The following is a 22,540-nucleotide window of genomic DNA, read 5'->3' on the forward strand; positions in this document are numbered from 1 at the left end:
TGCAACAGAAATCATATAAGCACAGACAGGTTTCCAAAACTCGTGCTTTTTTATTTTTCTTGGCAACAGCGTTACGGAATCAAAGAAACTTAGAAATGACCATCAGAAAATAATAAGGACATATTCCTTGGCTTTGCACACATGCAGTAATACCGGAAAACACGGCGGCAGGCTATTCCCAAAATACCACTATGCTCCTAAAGGAAGCGCAACATATTTCACCCGTTACACCGTGTAACAGACACTGACTTAAAGCCTGTGTAAAGTTCATTAGTGTAGTGTAGTGGCTTATAGACAGGTGTGGCTTACTGGTGTTCAAAATAAAAATCTTTGTAAAATTCAGTGGGTGCGGCTTATACGTGGGTGCGCTTTATAGTCCAGAAATTACGGTATGGTGCTTTGCGTTTTATACCTATATCAAACCTTACTTCAGGGAATTTATGTATAAAAATTTACTTGAAAAAATGCAAAAAGCCACATAGTGAGTATAACAGTCTTTAATTTTGACATTTTAAAGCTTATAGTCGCTGCTTGTTGAGTGCATGGGGAAGGCGGAGGGGTTTCTCCTTTGGAAAGATTCACTCATGCTGGGTTGTTTCTTTCTGTATGAGAAAAAAAAAGAAAAAATACATCCTTTGAGTATGCAAGGTGAAGCAATTTGTGTAAATCAACATTTATATTGTATTTTGCAGTTAAAAAATATACAAAACATAATACATTGTTTTTACAATTTGAAAAAAGTTTTTTTTTATATATAATCATCTAGAATATTTCATTTTGTATAATAAATGATGTGCATAAATTAAATATGCAAACATTGAAAACAAGCATTTGAACGTAAATCAGGTTTGAAAACAGTTACTGTTGTAGCAGACAAATGCTATTAAAGAGAATGGAACTGAGAAATGAAGCAAGCAAACAGGCTTGATTTAAAAAAATATAAAAAAACAAGGAAAAAATATGCATTGGTGTACAAATGCATAATCATTCGCAACAGTGACTAATGTAATCATTTACTGCTGCTGTTATTTGCTACTTTTAGATTTGGTGTTTGTTCACACCATTTAAATTGAAACCATCACTATGTTGCGAGCGACCTGATGCTCACGAGTCATGCGAGAAAAGATTCAGTGCGACTTTCCCGAAGTCAGCATACAGGTTACACAATAGCACTTCATTAAACTATACCATTTTCACATGAGGATTATACAGTTTTTGCTTACCGTGCTGACGTTTCACCTTCACTCGTGACACCAGTGTGTTTTCTTTTCATGTGCTCGTGCATCGCTGTAGTACTTACATGCCATACTCCTCTTTGCATAACTTCCAGGTACAGTTTCCTTTGTTGCATTTAATATAAAATGCTCCAATGCCTTGGATGACTTGGGGGGGACACTTTTTCCTGCTGCCGGTCGACCCACCATTTTCGCAGACGGCTGTGTTTTCTTGTCGTTGCTCTAACCTGTAACTTGAGCAGCCCAACTAAATTGGCGTTCGTTGACAACAAATGTAATGATCAATTACTATCAAATATTTGTTGCAGCCCTAGTGGAATGATTTACTAACCAGGGCCTCTTCTAACACCCAGACCAGGGGTGCCCAATACGTCGATCGGGACCAACAGGTAGATTGCGTGCCATTGAAAAAAAAAGTTGAACATGTCAGCCTTTTCCAAATACTGCTCCACCACATCTGATAATCATTTGGAAGTGTGGTTGAGGCTACCAGCAGCTACTGTCCGGACTCTGCAACCCTGGCTGACTCCATTCAGTGCAAGTTCTCAGTGACCATAAATGTATTGAATTGTATTGCGCCATGGGTTCATGCAATTATGCAAAAATATATTGTATATTTAAAGTATACTCAGAATATATAAATAAATACAGTGGTGTGAAAAAGTGTCCTGATTTATTTTTTGTCTGACCACCCCGTGTCACATTGCTATGTCCTTCTCTTCATACAGTGGTCACTGATACTCATTCAAACATTTTTGCCACTTGTTTGTCTTTGGACTCTGGGGCCAAGATACAGTCTCTGGTATTTTTTTTTTTTCAGACCAAGCTAGTATTATTTACTGAAAGACAATAATATAAAAGACCTGGTCTGGAGCAGGGGTTTTCACACTTTTAGTATACGAACTGCCTACTTTTGAAATGCTCAAGTCAATATCATCTATCTACATGAAAATGCTAAATATATACAGTGGTGTGAAAAAGTGTTAGCCTGATTTCTTTTTTTTTTGCATGTTTGTCACACTTTAATGTTTCAGATCATCAAACTAATTTAAATATTAGTATAAGATAAGTGAACACAACATGCAGTTTTTAAATGAAGGTTTTTCTTAAGGGAAAATAAAAATCCAAAACTACATTGGCCTTGTGTGAAAATCTCTTTTGCCCCCCCTGTTAAAACCGAGTTTAATTTCTCTAGCCACAACCGGGCCTGATTACTGCCACGCCTGTTAACAATCAAGAAATCTCTTAAATTGGACCTGCCTGACAAAGTGAAGTAGACCAAAAGATCCTTAAAAGCAAGACATCATGCTGAGATCCAAAGAAATTCAGAAAGAAATAAGAAAGGAATTGAGACAAAGGAATTGAGATCTAACAGTCTGGAAAAGGTAATAAAGCCATTTCTAAAGCTTTGGGACTCAAGCGAACCACAGTGAGAGCCATTATTTACAAATGGCAAAAAGATAGAACAGTGGAGAACCTTCCCAGGAGTGGCCGGCCGACCAAAATTTCCCCAAGAGCACAGCGACTTATCCAAGAGGTCACAAAAGACTCCACCACAACATCCAAAAGAACTGCACGCCTCACTTACCTCTGTTAAGGTCAATGTTCATGACTCCACCATGAGAAAGAGACTGGGCAAAAATGGTCTGCATGGCAAAGTTCCAAGACGAAAAGTGCTGCTGAGCAAAAAGAACATAAAGGCTTGTCTCAGTTTTGCCAGAAAACATCTTGATGATCCCCAAGACTTTTGGAAAAAATAGTCTGTGGACTGACGAGACAAAAGATGAACTTTTTGGAAGGTGTGTGTCCCATTACGTCTGGCGTAAAAGTAACACCGCATTTCAGAAAAAGAACATCATACCAACAGTAAAATATGGTCAGGGTAGTGTGATGTCTGGGGCTGTTTTGGACCTGGAAGACTTTGATAAATGGAACCATGAATTCTGCTGTTTACCAAAAAATCCTGAAGGAGAATGTCCGGCCATCTGTTCGTGAACTCAAGCTGAAGTGAACTTGGGTTCTGTAACAGGACAATGATCCAAAACAAGTAGTCCACCTCTGAATGGCTGAAGAAAAAACAAAATGAAGACTTGAGTGGCCTAGTCAAAGTCCTGACTTGAATCCTATTGAGATGCTGTGTGTGGCATGATGTTAAAAAGGCGATTCATGCTCAAAAACCCTCCAATGTGGCTGAATTACAACAATTCTGCATAGATGAGTGACCAAAATTCCTCCACAGCGCTGTAACAGACTCACTGCAAGTAATCGCAAACGCTGGATTTTGTTTTCCCTCAATAATAAAAACCTTCATTTAAAAACTGCATGTTGTGACCACTTGTGTTATCTTTTACTAATATTTAAATTAGTTTCATTAACTGAAACATTACAGTGTGAGAAGCATGTAAAAAAAAAAGAAATCAGGCTAACACTTTTTCACACCACTGTATATATTTAGCATTTTCATGTAGATAGATGATATTGACTTGAGCATTTTAAAACCCCTGCTCCAGACCAGGTCTTTTATATTATTGTCTTTCAGTAAATAATACTAGCTTGGTCTGAAAATAAAAAAATACCAGAGACTGTATCTTGGCCCCAGAGTCCGAAGACAAACAAGTGGCAAAAATGTTTGAATGAGTATCAGTGACCACTGTATGAAGAAAAGGACATTAGCAATGTGACACGGGGTGGTCAGACAAAGATTACTGAAAAAATTTTTTTTTGTTTAATAGAAGATATCTTTATTATTTAAAACTTTTTTAGAGATGCACTGGGATCCTAATTTGTTTAAATTGTTTGGTAAATTTGCCTGAAAATGTTGCAAACAGGTCCAAGCAATAACCGGGGAATTGGGTGAGAACTTTTTGCAAAAGCTGGGAGCTTCTTAAGGGTGGATCGGATATTAAAAAGTGATTGAGGGAGCAGGTAGGATTGGTCAAGTGTATGCAGAAGAGGGCAGGATGGTCAAGACTATTGGACTATTAGTGCAGATTTGGTCCACATTATATATGTGATAGGGCAAGATTGCTCAAGAGTATCTGCTAGAGTGGACAGGATACTAAAAAGTGTCTGCAGGATAGGATTGGCCGGCAATGTCTGTGAAAGAGGAAAGAATTGGCCAACAGTGATTGAAACAAAAGATGAAGTACTGACCAGAGATAATTGAAGAAAAGGAAAGGACTAGGCAGCATTGACTGCAAAACAGAGTATAATTTGCCCACATCAACTGAAAGAGGGAAGGATTGACCAACAATGAGTGTAGAAGTGATTGAGAAAGAGGGAAGGACTAGCCAGCAGTTATTGAAGAAGAGGAAATGATTGGCCAGTAGTGACTAGACAAGAGGGAATTACTGGCCAACAGTGACCACGAAATAGAAAAGGATTTGCTCACATCGACTGAAAGAGGCAAATGATTGCAGAAGTGTTTGAGAAAGAGAGAAGGACTGGCCAGCAATTATGGAGGAAGAGGAAAAGATTGGCCAGATGACTGCAGAAGAAGGAAGGATTGGCCAACCCTGACTGAGGAAGAGGGAATGGATTGGCCAACCTTGACTGAGGAAGAGGGAATGGATTGGCCAACCCTGACTGAGGAAGAGGGAATGGATTGGCCAACCTTGACTGAGGAAGAGGGAAGGATTGGCCAGATCTGACTGCAAAAGGGAGAAGGATTGGCCAACAATGATAGAAAAAGAGGGAAGGATTGGCCAGCAATAATGGAGGAAGAGGAAAAGATTGGCCAGATGACTGCAGAAGAAGGAAGAATTGGCCAACAATGAGTGCAGAAGACAAAAGGATTGGCCAACAATGACTGAGGAAAAATTGAAGGGTTGGCCAGCAGTTACTAAAGAAGAGGAAAGACTTGGCCAACTGTGAGTGCCAAAGTAGGAAGAATTTGCCCATAGCAACTGTAAAGGAGGGAAGAATGGACCAGCAGTGTTTGAGAAATAGGGAAGGCTTGGCCAACGGTGACAGCATTAGATTACAGGATTAGTCAAGAGGGTCTGCCGGAGCAAGCAGAACGGTTGAGTATTAGTGGGAAGTGGACAGATTGGTCAATGTTTTTTTTTTGCCACATATTTTTACGACAGCTGCAATTTGAATAAACGCTGGCTGCTACTATGTTTCAGAACCTTTCAAATATTAGAACCACCAAAATCATACCTACATATCAAGTCGTAATCAAACCTGCATAAATAAAATTGCATTTCATGGCTGTGACTACAATTTTCTCCTTTGGTTGTTGCACATTAGAACACAAAGAATGAAATTCTTTGTAACGTCTTTAATATCATTATCAATCTTGGGATATTGACAAAGCATAGAGAGCAAGAGAAAGGCAAATAACTGTACTTTCAGAACATGATTGAACTAATAAGTGTACTGTTGTGTACAGAGATCTGAGAGCAGGCAGTTCTATACCGTGTCACATGACCGTAACCCAAACCTTATCTCACAGTTACAGGATTCGATAAAAAAAAACAAAAAAAAACAAAAGAAAACACAAAATAAGAAAAGCTACAATCTCATGTAACAAGCTTGCAGCAATGCAAGAATATCCAGGACAAGTGTGAATGATCAAAACGCAGACATGGCATAGTGGAATGTCATAATTCAATACGACAAATGTACCAAAAAATTGCATAAAATAAATATATCATCATTTTGATGAATATGTACAAAAGAAACACAAAAAGGTTTTGATCCTTTTTGATTATTTTTTTTTCTCTGCATCATTAGACGTCGAGTTGTGGTGTGTCAGCAGGAGGCAGGTCTGAGTCTAGTTCACACAGATAGAAGAGGGTGGCTTCACTGGCCTCTGCCTCAGTGAGGGGCTCGAGGCGGATCAATGAGCTACGTGGAGCTTCTTGTGTCAGCAGGGACGATTGCAGGAGGTCCACAGTGTCTTCGGCATTCTGCTTCATTGTAGCCAGGTTTAGATCTTCAGACTGTGGCTCTGCAACCGATGGAGGAGGACTGCATCCATCCAGGAAGGCCAACAGGGGGCAGCTGGTGTACTGAATCAACTGTTTATCTGAAACGGGGCCAATTGAGTTTAAGGTTCAATGCTGACCATCAGAAGGTTATGAGGTAAAAATCCTGGATTGCCTAACGATCACTTTCAACCTGTAAAATGGGCATATTTCCTTTTGATGCATTTCATATCTGACCTTTGCATCTGTAGTTTTGCTTTTTTGCTATTTAGCAACCAACAGAAATGCAGATGAAATCCACACACACTCACCTTAAATGGTGTTGCTGATCTGATTGCGGTTGGTGGGCGTCACTGATCAATAGTGTGTAAACGTTTGCACAAGTTAAAGCAAACTAAAAAGGTTTCAGAAAAGCAGATTATTCTGGCTTGTGTATGCTGTCCAGTGTATGGTCGGTAAGGCATGTATCCGGCAGAGCCGATTTGCTTTCGGTGACGCCCACAAAACCGACAAAGTACACGCAGCTGAGCTTTAGACACACGTTTAAGAGTGTGTAAATTTAATCTTGGTCATAAGATTAAACGATCACTTTAATCTCAGAGTCAATACCTAATCTCTGTACCCTGTAAATACTATATTAAGTCTCATTTGTATGTCATTTAGAATAAAAAGGGTTTTAAGAATGCAAATGCAGTACAAAGGGAGTGCACTGAATATTTGAATACACTAGTTGGACAAAAGTTTGTGGACACCCGAGCAGAAGATTTGTATGTACGTGTATTTTGAACATGCCATTCCCCCTTTAGTCCCCATCTGCTGTGATAATAACCTCCACTCTTCTGGAAAAATGTGTGTGTTTATTCAGCCACAAGGGCATTAATGTAGTCAGGTACTGATGTAGGTGAGGTGAGAAGCAATGGGGTGAAGTGAATGGGCAAAAAACCCAAACCGATAGTTTTTCCGTGTTGCTGGAGCGGCTGAGAAGGTGCGCTGTCATTACGCGGGCGGCCTCTAGAGGCAAACCACTGTGTCCGAGTCCTGTTTATATTGAAACATGAGACTGCACGCTACACGGAGAGCGCTATATTATATTTATTAAGCATAACTTATCATTTATATCACTATATATATTAATATTTATTTAATTTTGTAATTTTTTTTATAAATCAGTACTTTTTTCTACTCCTATAATAAAGTTCAGTACTATTTTACATGGCGTGTGTGCTTTTTCCTTTTGATCCAGTATCAATTTATAATCGGTTGATTAAATTTGCGGTAACAGTTATAATCGGTTGAAGAACGACGTCTGGCTGGGAAAAAAAAGGTGTCAGGTGTCCACATACTTTTGTCCACGCTAAGTTTAAATTAAATGGTTAAGACTATTTGAAAAAATTATATTAAAAAAAAGATATAAACCTTTGAAAAATAATTGAACAAGTTACCTGCATTGTAATTTTCAGTCTTGGTCTTATCAAAAAAGTCTCCACCCTTTGAAGTCGAGACGGTTTCCTGTAGCAAAGATTAGAAAGGAGGAATGATATAATCAGAAGCACATGATGACATCATTTACTCAATTGAAAGAGTTGTTTTTTTTTCATGCTGGACTTGAGTTATATGAAAAGCCTACTGGACTGGACTCACTGTATCAGTGCAGGCGATGAAATCATGATATCTGCTAGTTTTCATTTCCCTTAATGTCACAGTTTCATATTGTGTACAAAGAGGTGCTTCTGACTGAAGTGAAACATAAGAGATGATTGGGCAGATAGCAGCTCACGCTCACCATCACAGGCACAAACCTCTAATATGTCAGAGTCGATGGAGAACTGCTTTCCATACAGCATGGCCTGAAAGTCCTCCAAGGTGCAGTCAATACTGTCCAAGTAGTCCATCAGCTCGACTCTGTTCAAGACAATGTTATAGGGTTTAAAACAATAGAACACCTAGGGGCAATCGGGTTCACGTCTGAAATATGTAAAGTAAAAAATTCGAAAACTCTATCACTCTTATCCGTCTGACTTGAGAAAGAAAAGCACCATAATATGTTTGTAAAAAAAAATTTTATTTAGGTGCTCATGTACGTTTTTCTCCTTTTACACTGAGAAACTGGACTTTGTTCTTATGCATGAATTTACACACCCAGAAGAGCAGGAAAGTCTTTTTCGATTTTACCGGATTTTTCATTAATACTTATTTGATTTACTAATACTAATTTGAATACTATATATATATATAAAAAACAAATTAGTATTAATAAAAAAATACAGTAAATTAAATACATATCAGGGTTCCTACACATTTTTATTTCATAATTCCATACTTTTCCAGACTCAAAAGATTTTTGAAACCATATCTACCCCTTCAATACAAAATGCATTCTGTTACAATCTCTGAAGTATGTCAGAGTCAGTATCTCTGATGTACGCTATTATATTACCGAATACTTGCCGGAAGTTTGAAGCTACTGTAGCTCATACAAAATACCACCAAATTATGTTCAATGCAAAGCATTTGATTAAAACGATAAAAAATGCAAAAACAATGCAGAGTTAATTATTTGAATATATATATTTTTTTAAACCGTAACCTTTCAATCCTACAGCAACGGAAGGAACGTTGCTTCTTATTCCATCAAAGAACGGCGTTTTTCAGGCAACAAAAACGCAGCTTTTTGAAAACGAAGTGACACGTTTGAAAACGGCTTTCCAAAATGCCGACTCGCTATATATTATATATATATTATTATAATTTATTTATATATATTATAAATATATATATTTATTTTACAAACTTTGTATTTTTTATTTTACAAATTTTTTATTTACAAATAAAAAAAAAACTCCCAGACCCGGAAATTGCTAAAATCATTTTCTATAATTCTTTAATACTTTGCAAAATGCATAGGAACCCTGATACGTGCTTGTATGACTCTCTTGCTAAATAATTCCCACTGTCTCTGGCATGCTTTAGAAAACTTACACATCCGACTGACAGACACTGCATGAGACCCAAACCGTTCACCAGGTTCCCCCCTAACTCCAGCCCTGGAGAAGGTGTATAAACCTTCTGACTTACTTGCCCAAAAGGTTAATGTTCTGAGAAATGGTTCCGCTTTCTTTCAGGATAGAGTCCATCATCTTCACAGGGTCTTCCTGAATCAGGGCCGAGCAATGGTTTAACTGCAAGGTGCTGCAGGTCGGTTGGATGCTGATGGAACTTCTGGATGTTTCGCCTTCATCCCCAAGAGCAGTGTCTGTCGATGTCTGTCCCTTTGAGCTCACCTTTTCTTTAATGTCGCTGCTGTCACAGTCTACCTCAATTATCTCAACATTCCTACAAAGGAAAAAAAACTAATTGATATGTTAGAATAAGTTTATTCCTAATGAGCAAGGAAAAGCTTCCTGAGAATGGAATGAGGAAGAAGCCTTGAGAGGAACCAGACTTAAAAATGAACCTCATCTGGGTGGTACAGAATGTTTTTTTTTTTTTTTTTAGGTGTGCTTCAGGTACGTTTGATGTTCAGTCCAGTACTTTAAAACATGCTTATTTTATCTCGTTTTCTCCATAATGGAATAGTATATTATCTCGTTTACCTGATTACCTGTAATGATGATGACAAAATGTAATTTGTTTTCATTTTTTTTCTTCAGTCTAATGTTGATATGACGATAAGTAGACAGGAGGCGGAGCTAAAAATGCTGTGATTTTGATGAGGATGCACAGGATAAGAAATGGGTTTATTAGCAGGAAGGACGTTTTAAAGAGACAATGTGAGAGAGTTGTGATTGAGATGGTTTGATCATGTGCAGAGGAGAGACATAGAGTATATGGGTAGAAGAATGCTGGGGATGGAGTCACTATTTAGTAGGAAAAGAGGAAGGAGGAGGTTTATGGATGTGGTGAGGGAAGACATGGAGGTGGTTGGTTTCAAAGGGGCAGAGTGATTTGGAGACGGATGAGCCGCAGTGGCGCCCCCTAATGGGAGCAGCCGAAAGAAGTGGTAGTTGTTGATAGGACAATAAGTAGGTTTTTTTTCCCATTTCAAACATACATCTATGGCTACTAGCTTGCTAATATGAATTATATATATATATATATATTGCAATTAATAACCGCTGAACTTATGCAGTCCATTTTGTACTTAACATTTTTCTTTATGGTATTCCTAAGCCCTGACCCTGAGAACATATTTATTGTACGTCTAGATCAGGGGTGGCCAACCCGCGACTCTTTGGCTGGTTTCATGCGGCTCTTGCGTTCATATCGAAGTTTGTGTTTGTTTGTTTTTTAATGCGCGTGTTCGCTTCGCTTGAGTTCAATACGGTATTTTTAAGACTTAAATGAGCTTGCCCCTACTGGGAAACTTTGTGGTATATCAGACCTGGGCAAACTACGGCCCGCGGGCCACATTGTACGTCCCTGTCCGGCCCGTGTGAGGCCAATCATAAATTACAGGGATGCACCGAAAACCGTCGGCCAAAATACCAAAATAAAATACGCAATAAAAAAGCGCAGCCAGCACACGGTTATCTGGATAAGAGCAACATGTCTGCGGTGTGCGGATAACGATTTGCGAAACATGCAATGCTGAAATTTCAAGAGGGGGTGTATCTGCAAAGAGTTTCTCCACGTCGGGTTTATCACCTGAAATCCAAACATCCCGATTGCCATTCTAAATATGAGAAGAAAAGTAAAGTCAATCCGAGCATGCGCACTCCGTCTGTAGAGGACGTTTTTGAAAAGGCAGGAAAGTATTCCATTGATGATGGCAAGGCAAAAAAGTCATAACACAAAAAATGATGGATTTCATTGCCTTTTGAATTGAATTTTTATTTCGGTGCATCCCTAAAATATTATCGTTGGTGTGGCCCTCTGACACAATTCAGGTTTCTCATGTGGCCCCTTGTAAAAAATTAATTGCCCACCCCTGCGGTATATTCATCTCACGCACATGCGCATTTGACATAAATACCGTATCGAACTCGAGTGAACACGCACAAAAAACAAAAAAAACAAAACACAAACAAAGTCTGTGTCTTCTACCCTGAAACACGTGACATCAAATCATCGATCTGTTCTGACTGACACCCATGTGAAAGAATTGCTTCGAGTGGCAACAACGGAATACGAGGCAGATTTGAAGGGGATTGTTTAAGGCAAGTAATGCCAAAAGTCCCACTAAGTAACATGAATAGTAAAAGAAAAACACTATTGTAAATTATTATATTTGTGTTTGTGGACTTGGTTGAACTGAGAGTTTGTGTGTGTGTGTGTGTGTGTGTGTGTGTGTGTGTGTGTGTGTGAGTGCACACAATGTTCATTGTTGAAAATGACTGTCCTGCGGTCTTAGAACTGTAGCAGTCAATTTCTGTCATTATGTTGGTGTGTGACATTTACTATAAATCTGGCTGAGCAGAGGTGTGTGTGTGTAAGAGGAAGGGATGGGTGATGTTCATGTGTGCCTATGTGTACGATGTGGCTCTTTGCGGTAACACAGTAAAAGAAATGGCTCTCTGTCTCTGACTGGTTGGCCACCCCTGGTCTAGATAATGGTGTCTGTCAAATGCAGAAAGTGCAAGGAAAAAGACTGCAGCTCTTTTTCTTGCTGCATTAATCAGACACCATTATCTTGACTGTGTTATGCTGTATTAGGAAAATAATCAAGGGCAGGATGGTGGTTTACAGCCTGATGTGAAGCACAGGAGCCTGATTGATGCTTGTTCACACACACACACACCAAAAAAAAAAAAAAAGGTTTACAATTTCGCTCGCTGCGATTTTAACTACACTGCCGAGCTCAGGTTCTCTTAAAACTCTGAGCTTACGTTAAAATCGTTTCAATGAAAATGAAATTGATCTCGACACACACGAATTACCCCTCATCTGCTGCTCTCGTGTCCACTGTGACTTCGGCGTCCTCGTTCGTTATATCGCAAATGATGACATCGTCGGCGATGTCTGTGTTCAGCTCGCTGACTGCAGGCTGATAGAGAAGAGCAGAGAGTGACACAATATTAACACAATACAACATTTAAAATGTATGTATAATATATATATCATTTTCTGTGGCCTGAATCATCTCGCCCATGCTGTTTTCTCCATTTATCATTCTGAAGCATCTTCTGTGTTGACCTGTCTAGCACGCTTCAGAGTTTAGCGGGTGGTGCGTCAGTAATAATGGTCCGTGAGGAACAGCGATGCTCCGTGTGCAGTTAAATGGATAATTTGCCCCGATGCATTTTTGCATTCGGATTAATCGAGTATTCAAGGAATCGTTTCTTCCCTCATATAAATGATTCCTAAACAAAGAAAGCGCTGCAGAATAAATAAATAAATGGAAAAACGGGGAGAAAACAGTAAAGTTTGGGATCATTTTATACTAAAACGTAAAGAAAACACTGTACAGTGCGTTTAACTTTTTGTTTTTTATGCAATTTATTATTTTTTTGCATTTTGATGTACTGAATGGGTTTATTTTCCACAGATATCCTTGGTTGCAATTTTTTTTTTTACTTTTCTGCTTCCTAATAAAGAAAAAGCACTTCTTATCAGATTACTCAATGGAATAATCAACCACACTAAAGACAGGTTTGAGGAGGGATACATACATTACTGTGGTCCACTGGAATGAATTTGGACTTCTTTCCATTGCTGCTCAATAGCAGAGGCCTGAATGTAAGAGTGAGAAAAATAAACCAATAGCCTGGATTATAATACACAAAAAATTTTTTGAAATAAATACTATAAATTGATCGAAAAAAAAAAAAAAATAAACAGATACATAAAAAAAAATTACAATAAATGTACCTCTTGCGTTTTAAATTCAGCACACGGTTATTCTGGACCAGAGTGAGGATGAACTGCACGAGCTACCACGGAAAAAAAAAAAATAAATAACAAGCGCTCATTCAAATGCTATGTTTCGAAACCATTTCTACCAATTCGGATGGGATCTGATGTACCTCTTTTATAGCTTGTTGCTGCTGTGCATGCTTCTGCCTGAGATCTGACATCTCCCTCCACAGAGCCTCGTTCTCGCTGAACATCGGCCAACGTCACCCAAAAGACACTCATTGTTAGCATTATAATATTAGTCATAATTATTAATCTCGTGGTGTCTAGTGCAATGGCATGAGAGGTTAAAGATCACAAAAAAACCCCAAACATTTCACCGTTTCAAAGTGGCAAGCCTGGCGTCCATGGTTTCCTGTTTGTCGTGCACCGTTTGAACACTGGACAGAATTTTGGACAGATCGTCCTGCCTTAGTTTGCTGTCTTCTGGTTTGGTATTTGACACCTACAGTAAAGATGGAACAGATGCACTTAAAGGAATAAATGTATTTACATTTATATTCTGAATAATGCAATTGAACTGAACTGCTTGGACACAGATTATGTGCAAAGTCAGCAAAACATACAAAACATGGTTTTGTCCTTAGACAGACCGACTCATTCATTCAACTGAGCAACAAAGGGGTTTAAAGCCTTGCTCAGGGGCCCGGAAGTGGCAGTGTGGTGGGGCTGGGATTTGAACTCAAGACGTTCTGAGCCAATGCCTTAACCACTAAGCATATATAAGGGTCTAAGCTTCAATAAGGCTATAGAGGGTATAGAAGCAAACAATACTTGGTAAATAAAGGAAGGAGTCTTCAGTGTCAGTGCATTGTTTGGTCAGTCATAGAGCTACTTAAAATCCTTATTATTAATAAAAAAACAAAGCCGGTTTGTGCTTCACATGCTAATGTTTTTCTTTTTGTCTTCAACTTTGAGCTTGAGAATAAAGAGAGAGTCAACAGAGTGATAAGTTGTTTATTACCAAATTGAACAAATCTAATTTGCTTTCCCTTTATCACATTTTTTTCAAGTTCTTCTGCTCTTCCCCCAGCCATTGTTTTAGACTGATTAACACGTCTCCTTCACGCGAACGCTGTGTGGTTATGCAATTATTTGAAAAGCAAAATCGGCAGGAAAAAGTGTCTTTGGTCGTGCGATCGTTTAAGATGAATCCGCAGAAAAAAAATAAAAATAAAAAAGAGCAATTAATGCACGGTTCACGTGCACCGATGCAATTCGTTGCACCTCTATCTATAAAGGACAGGAAGTAACTTGCTTTGAGGACACAACTTTAAATGTAGCTTTTAAAAGTGTTTGCTAATATTAATAGCAATTAAACAAAGTAATTTTTAATAACTGTGGCAGTGGAGATGCGACAGCACGACGATTTGTGGGTGAAAGGAGCCGCCAGAGGAAGTGAGTGGTAAGTAGGGCTGCAACAACTAATAGATCTATAATAAACAATAATTAACTTCTCTGTCAACAGATGCCGTTATCGATTAGTTGGGCTGCTTATGTTACGGGTTAGCATGACGGTAAGAGAACACGGCCGCTTGGGAAAATGATGGAAAGTACAGGGCCGACCGGCAGCAGGAACATATTGTGCGTCCCAAGTCATCAGAGCATTTTATATTAAACGCAACAAAGAAAACTGTACCTGGAAGTTATGCGAAGTGAAGCTTGTGTGGGATGGAAGTACCACAGTGATGCATGAGCCAAAATTAATTGGGTATATTTTTTATTGTCCAAACGATATTTTTTATATTGACACAAATTTTATATAGATTTTTTTATATCGATCTGCAAAATACAATACAAATGTTGATTTACACAAATTGCTTCACCTTGCATACTCAAATGCTGATTTTTTTTTGCTTGTTTGTTTATTTACAGAAAGAAACAATCCAGCATGAGTGAATTCATGAAAGGAGAAATCCCCCATAAGCTTCTCAACAAGCAGTCACTATACACTTTAAATGTCTAAATGAAAGATATGTAATCTATGGCTTTTTTGAGTACACTTTTATACAGAAATAACCTGAATTAGGGTTTAATATAGTTATAATAAGCAAAAGACCTAATTGATAAGAATAATTGTATCCGATTAATCAAATAATAATAAAAATCGTCAGAATAATCGATATAAATAAATAATATATTGTAAAAATGATAAATAACATAACCGTTAGTTGCACCTCTAGTGGTGAGGATCACACACCTGGGTGTAATTTTCATTAATGAGTATTCTCTGTTTCAGTGTGCAGCACAGAGATGAAAGCCTTGGGAAAGAAAGAGCTGAATGCCCAGAGACTGCATGTGTAAAAACCAAAACTGTGAGAAGAATAAAACAGATTTTTGGGGGTAAAAACCTGTCGCCTGCTTCTCGTTTCCTTTTCCCAAAGCCGACAAGCTCTCGCTACAGTAAATCACTGTACTGCAAAAAGGAATAAAACACGTCCAAGTTTGACGTTATTATTATTTTGGACCACAATACCACCCTGTTGTGTTTTTTTTCCCTGCAACAACCGTCCTCTAAGTGAAACTATTTGCTATTAGGGTTGCAAAATTCCAGGAATTTTAGAGACTGGAAACTTTCCATGGGAATTAACAGGAATTCATGGGAATTACCGTATTTTCCGGAAAATAAGCCGCTACTTTTTCCCCCACTTTTTGAACCCCGTGGCTTAAACAACGAAGCAGCTAATTTATGGATTTTTCCGGGGGTTTTCCCGGTTTCACAAACTTCAAGCCAAAAAACTGAGACCCATAACATTAGACCAATGAAATTGCCGAACGGGTTCAGGTGAACCAATGAAACTCTTTATATTAAATCAGATGCGCTGCCACTGAATCGGGCCGCATCACATCATAAATATGGATGAGGTTCCAATGACTTGATTTGTTCTTGGTAGGCTTCTGTTCAGATACAAGCCATGTAACAGACACTGTCTTTCATTAAAGCCTGTGTAAAGTTCATTAGTTTTAATGTAGACACCTGCAGCTTATAGACAGGTGTGGCTTATTTATGTTCAAAATAAAAATCTTTTTAAAATTCAGTGGGTGCGGCTTATATTTGGGTGAGCTTAATAGTCCGGAAATTACGGTAACTGGAAATGGATTAAATTGCAGGTTTGCCTAAACCAGGAAACTGAAATTTAGTTGAAAAAAAAAAAAAAATCTTGCAGGATAATTTTGGTTAAAACAACCAGATTAAATGTAATTTCAGTTGAATTTCTCAATTCCTACAGGACTACCGAGGCCACGCCCCCTACATGCACTGTACATTCCTCCATAACAGAACAGTTTTAACATAAATGACATAAATAATACATTCATGACCAAACACAATGTTTATATTTATATGGTTTGTATATGATGCAGTTTATATCAAATTTCCTGAATAAATTCCCATAAATTCCTGCCAAGTTTCGAACTTGGAATATTTTCAAAACAAAATTCGCCAGATTTTCGGCCCTTTAGCAACCCTATTTACTACATCCATAACATTTACAAATCCTGAATGTTTCCTATAACCCAGAACTGACCTTCCTCTTTATGTTCTCCAGCAAATCGTCACGGCCGTTGCGAAAGTAAGGATGCTGGAACTGGACCGGTCCGTCCCGCTCTTGTTTCACTATCCCTGTGTCGATGTGCATCACCTTGCGGAAGCCATCTGTGAAAAGATATCCATTTTCAGTTATTTCCCTTTCCCTGATTCACAGCTGACACAAACAGATGACGGCGGTTTCCCTTACACATGTTCAGCTGTCGGACAAAACTGGCCATGTTGTTGTGCTTAAAAAACTTCGGCAGGATTTCTTTCGCGAAGCGTTGCTCGTCCAGCACGAGAAAACTGTTACCCTCCTGTTGAGGGGAAAAAGATTGCATCCGTTATTAATACATTAAATCTATACACCCTGGTCAGAACTTTAACTACAAATGAATTACATTGTGCTTTACCACATTAACAGTAAATTACAAAATTAAATCATAATGACACTCTGATATTAATGATCTCTTTAAGCCTGTTTAACATTAGAGTACCAAAATACCTTTTACATGTATTACTCATCACAAAACACCAATCGTCTACACTACCAGAACACTGCCAGCAAATGTCTGCATTACACTTTCTCAGATCACTTGTTGTCATCTTTTAGCCTCTGACCCTGGATAAGATTTTTTTTTTTTGTCAAAAATCAATGATCTGAATATTTCCAGACAGAGAAAAGAAAAAAGGTACAAAGTCAATGAACTGAACACACAGTTATAAGTAAACAAGTTACTCATTATTCAATGTTACACACAAGCAGAATGTTGATTTGCTTTTCTGAATATTCCCCAGTGACTCTAAACTCAACTCCATCCAGACTCTAAACCCAAATCAATCTAGACTCCAAACCAAACTCCCCATAGACACTAAACCAAACTCCATCCAGACTCCACACCCAACACCATCCAGACTCCGGACCCAACACCATCCAGACTCCGGACCCAACACCATCCAGACTCTAAACCCAAATCAATCTAGACTCCACACCAAACTCCATCCAGACTCCGGACCCAACACCGTCCAGACTCCGGACCCAACACCGTCCAGACTCCGGACCCAACACCGTCCAGACTCCGGACCCAACACCGTCCAGACTCCGGACCCAACACCACCCAGACTCCAAACCAAACACCACCCAGACTCCAAACCAAACTCCATCCAGATTCCAAATGAAACTCCATCCAGACTCTAAACAAAACTCAACTCCATCCAGACTCTAAACCCAACACCAAACAGAATAACAGTAACCATCCACATATAAGGCATGATTAGTATTAAAAAAATTTTTTTTTATCAACATTTAACACATTTAGTCTGTTTATGAATGATAGGGACTTGTCTCAATCCCAATATTCTCCTTATACTCTCTATATCAACACAAAACAATGTTTAATACAATTTTAAGCGTCTTCCTGTAAAAGATCCCTATATGAAAACGATGACATGAATATGCAAATAAAGACATGAAAATACAATTATTGCACAACTATTATTAGGTTTGGTTAGGAAGAATGTTATTATCTTATCACACGTGTATTTTTTTCTTGGACGCTGAAAACTGTGATTTGGGAAGTCACAAGACAGTAAAATAAACTCAATAGATAGTAATAATTGGTAATAATAATAATAATAATTATTAAACCAAACTCTAATACTAAACTAATAATAATAATAATAATTATTATTAAATTAGGAAATCACTCTGTGTATACCGTTAACTAGGTTCGGGTTGTTAGCAAAATACAAAAACAAGCTACGCAACCAAACTGCGCAACATGCTCGCTCGCACTTTCGCTCAAATATTATTTATATAATATATATATATATATATATATATATATATATATATATATATATATATATATATATATATATATATATAATGTTAAAAGGTAAACATGTCGTGTTGCTTTGCTAGCAGCTAACAATGATACAGCTAACGGCTGCACTTGGCCGCTTTGTTTATCTAACCTGACTCCAGCAAATGAATTCATTGGTGTCCGAATCTTCCACCAGAGTCCACAGCTTGGTGAGGAAAGCAGGAACATTAGAGGTCTGTTTCATTTTGTTTCCCGAATTAGAACCGAAAACCAAAACTGAATCACGTATTTTGTTCGTAGTATAGAAACAGCAACAACACTGAAAACAACGACACACACACTGACGTAACTTCCTGTTCACTGCTTGAGAAAAGGAAGGTGATTGGCTAGCTGCGGAGTGACGTCAACGGTGCATGTGTGCCCTGCACGTGTAGGTTGTGCAACTGCTCTTGAGTCTGGAGGACAGATAAACGCGCGCGCGCGCGCGCGTGTGTGTGCGTGTGTGTGTGTGTGTGTGTGAAATTTATTTACAAATGATTAATCTATCTATCTATCTATCTATCTATCTATCTATCTATCTATCTATCTATCTGTCTGTCTGTCTGTCTGTCTGTCTGTCTGTCTGTCTGTCTGTCTGTCTGTCTGTCTGTCTGTCTGTCTGTCTGTCTATCTATCTATCTATCTATCTATCTATCTATCTATCTATCTATCTATCTATCTATCTATCTATCTATCTATCTAAGTGGCTGCCTATCTATCTATCTATCTATCTATCTATCTATCTATCTATCTATCTATCTATCTATCTATCTATCTGTCTGTCTGTCTGTCTGTCTGTCTGTCTGTCTGTCTGTCTGTCTGTCTGTCTGTCTGTCTGTCTGTCTGTCTATCTATCTATCTATCTATCTATCTATCTATCTATCTATCTATCTATCTATCTATCTATCTATCTATCTATCTATCTATCTATCTATCTATCTATCTAATTGGCTGTCTGCCTGCCTGCCTGCCTGTCTGTCTATCTATCTGTCTGTCTGTCTGCCTGCCTGTCTATCTGTCTGTCTGTCTATCTATCTATCTGGAATTGGGGGTTGTAGTATGCAGAGAATAGGCTAGATTACAGAAACAATGTGAAGATCCCAAAACTCACAAAATATGCAATTTAATGAAATTCATCATTATTTGTATAGCGATTTTACCAATGAACATTGTCTCAAAGCAGCTTTACACAGATAATGTGGTGATAAAAATGAATATGTTCTTTATAAGTGTAAGTTTTTCCCTGATGAGTGAGCTGGTGGCGACTGTGGTGAGGAAAAACTCCCCGAGATGGCATAAGGAAGAAACCTTGAGAGGAACCAGACTCAAGAGGGAACCACATCCTCATCTGGGTTGCACCGAATGTCCATTTATTGCAGATATACAATGTTGTGGGGTACAGTGACATTTACATCAGATCAGAAGCAAAATGTAGTCCTGAGTCAGTGTAGCAGACTGATGACATTAACGACAGTCCAAATAGATCCTCAAAGCTTCCGTTCTTACTTCTGAATTTCATGGAATCACCAAAGGCGTTGAGGAAAAACCGTCCCCAGCTGCAAATTATAATGTTTTAACTGACCTTTGTCAGAATAAACGTAAGTAAAATAATCATGAAACTATCTATAATAACAGTTTTATGAAGCATTAGACGGCAGTATGGCAGCACTGCCATCTCAGATCTCCTTGAACCCTGGTTTGATCCTGAACTCAGGCTCATGACCAGGTTCAATCGAACTGTCAGGAGGAATGCATGAATAGATTATCTTTTTTTTAATTGCGTAGACTAGTTGGCATATCTTATGAATGAATAGCTTTTTGGTTATCAGTTATGTTCATCAGTTATGAAGAAGTTAGGTCTCTGAAATTGCCCCAGGGAACGTGTCATTAGATTTAAAAAACACTAGAGGGAGCCATTGGATAATAACTATTCGACCTTGTATTAGTTTAGCTTAGAAGTACTTCATATCTGCTGCTTCTCTACATTTCAACAGCCCGTTTACCTTAATTCTTACTTTTTACTATTACAGATGAACAAGCACATTTTGTTAAGACTTCCCATGCAGTCGCTCCAGAGCTGCCATTTCTTTTGGTATTGACCATATATATTAACACGAACTAGATCTCTCTCTCTCTCTGTAAGCTTATGAGACAGCAGTTTTTACCTGTAAATACTTTTAGAGATAAAGGGAAATTTAGTATTTACGAATCATATCCTGGAATGTTTTCAGTCAGGTAATGGAAACTGGAACTCAGGGAAGAAATCTTATAGAAAAACTGGGACTAAACACCAATGCATAAAATTATGAAATGCTAACAATATATGCGGTAAAGTGAATAACACTGATTTTCTCTTCATCATGGCACCTGATAGTGGGTGGGATTTATTAGGCAGCATTTTGTCCTCAAGGTTAATGTGTTAGATGTGTCAGAAAAAATGAGCAAGTATAAGGAGTTTCACAAGGTGCAAATTGTGATGTCTAGACGACTGGGTCAGATCATCTCCAAAACTGCAGTGCTTGTGGGATGTTCCCGGTCTGCAGTGGTCAGTATCTATTAAAAGTGGTCCAAGGAAAGAACAGTGGTGAACCGACGACAGGGTCATGGATGGACGAGCGTCATTGATGCACATGGGGAGCAAAGGCTGTAGCTCAAACTGTTAAAGGCAGCCATTTTTTGGCAGCAAAAGGGAACCAACAAAATATTAGGCAGGTCATAATGTTATGCCTGATTGGTGGCCATAAAGTTTTGTCTGATCAGTGTAGATGTGAAGTTGAAGTTTGGTGAATAAGATAATGATCAGAAGGTCATGGATTCTAATCTTAGGTCCATTCAGCTTCCACCACTGGGCCCTTGGGCCCTTGAGTAAGGCCCTAAACCCTCAATTGCTCAGCTGTATCACTGAGATAACTGTAAGTTGCTCTGGATGAGGGCATCTGACAAATTCTTTAAACGTAAGCAGCAATGATAGCTGTAAATCTTATGCAGGAAATCCTATGGGAAGTGCTGACAAATAAAAAAGCTCTGCTTTCTAAGAAAACGCCAATCAAACTAAACATGGAGGACAAAGTTCAGCTTGTTAACGGGCAAATAGGCGACTGTTGGCATTAAACTTGAAATGGAAATATTTTATTAACCATAAAACAATGCTGAAATATACATAAGTAGACATTTTTTAATAATATGACACCTGAGTTTCAGGAATTCAGGCCACAACAGAAGCATCAAACAACATCCTCATGACCAGTTGTTGTTTGTTTGTTTATCTTTATCTGTATTTATAATCCATAATCTCTGATAATGATAGATTGAATCTAAATTAGTTAGTGAGGTGATTTTAAAATATTAGGATCAGTTGCTATGGTTACAGTGTCCGGATTGCATAAGCCACTTTTTTTTTGGAATATGAACACAAAGGCACACTAAGCATCACCTTTTTTTCTCTGACAAAAAAGGACCTTAAACATTAAAGGCTTTTACAAACTGCCTTTGCTGTGATAGAAGAAAGAAACATACAAATCTCTGTAGGCTCGCTTAGGAGTTTGACCCCCCCCTCCAGCCCTAAAACACCAAGCCCTAAAAGAGCCTTCTCTTTAAAAAAAAAAAAAGAAGAAGAGAAAGAGAGAGAGAAAGAGAGAAAGAGAGAGAGAGAGAGAGAGAGAGAGAGAGAGAGAGAGAGAGAGAGAGAGAGAACCAAAGGAAAAACACAAATAGTGTTCTGAGTAACCTCTTTCCAGAAAGAGATATCCACATGTCCACAGAGAACTCTGTATTTACCTCATTTAATAGAGCTTAACTCAATTTAATAAAGCGTAAAGAAGAGAACTGCGAGACCATTAGCCACCAAACACGTCTGTACTAGTGAAATGTGTGTGAGGTTGACAAGTGCACAGCTAATCAGGACAGACGGTAAGATTACATCAAAAGATGTCACCGAGTCGTTTTTAAATGGCTCTAATTAGGACGTGGTTTGATTCTCAGGCAAAGAGATTATGATTGTAGTGAATTGGGAAAAATGGGAGAGGGAGAATTTACAGGAACAGTCTAAGGAACAGTACTATTCTTAATCCTTTTTTTTTTTTCAACTATTGTATTAGACAGTGGGTAAGAAAAGTTAATAACAATTAG

The 22,540-nt window shown here is 38.3% G+C and overlaps 1 protein-coding gene and 1 long non-coding RNA gene across 4 annotated transcripts in view; one reads left to right on the top strand and one right to left on the bottom strand.

The window, feature by feature from the left end:
* LOC310737866 overlaps positions 1 to 22,540 on the top strand; it is a 197,472-nt gene that overhangs the window by 7,613 nt on the left and 167,319 nt on the right. The gene's annotated exons all lie outside the window — the stretch shown is intronic.
* hsf2 (heat shock transcription factor 2) lies at positions 498 to 18,737 on the bottom strand. 3 transcript variants are annotated; one of them, XM_083562525.1, is made up of 12 exons: positions 18,525 to 18,737; positions 16,756 to 16,864; positions 16,546 to 16,673; positions 13,339 to 13,463; positions 13,129 to 13,204; positions 12,974 to 13,035; positions 12,775 to 12,835; positions 12,043 to 12,149; positions 9,242 to 9,499; positions 7,966 to 8,068; positions 7,609 to 7,675; positions 498 to 602 (listed from the first exon to the last, which is right to left on the bottom strand). In XM_083562525.1, the coding sequence occupies exons 1-12, from the start codon at positions 18,615 to 18,617 to the stop codon at positions 583 to 585; spliced, it is 1,209 nt and encodes a 402-aa protein (XP_083418651.1). In that variant the 5' UTR covers positions 18,618 to 18,737; the 3' UTR covers positions 498 to 582. The 3 variants fall into 3 exon arrangements, with proteins under 3 accessions (XP_083418651.1, XP_083418649.1, XP_083418650.1); XM_083562523.1 differs by lacking the exon at positions 498 to 602 and adding an exon at positions 5,503 to 6,267 and having other exon boundaries at positions 18,525 to 18,736; XM_083562524.1 differs by lacking the exons at positions 498 to 602; positions 9,242 to 9,499 and adding an exon at positions 5,503 to 6,267 and having other exon boundaries at positions 18,525 to 18,736.

This window comes from Silurus aristotelis (assembly GCF_946808225.1).
Source record: "Silurus aristotelis genome assembly, chromosome: 15".
NCBI classification, from domain to species: Eukaryota; Metazoa; Chordata; class Actinopteri; order Siluriformes; family Siluridae; genus Silurus; species Silurus aristotelis.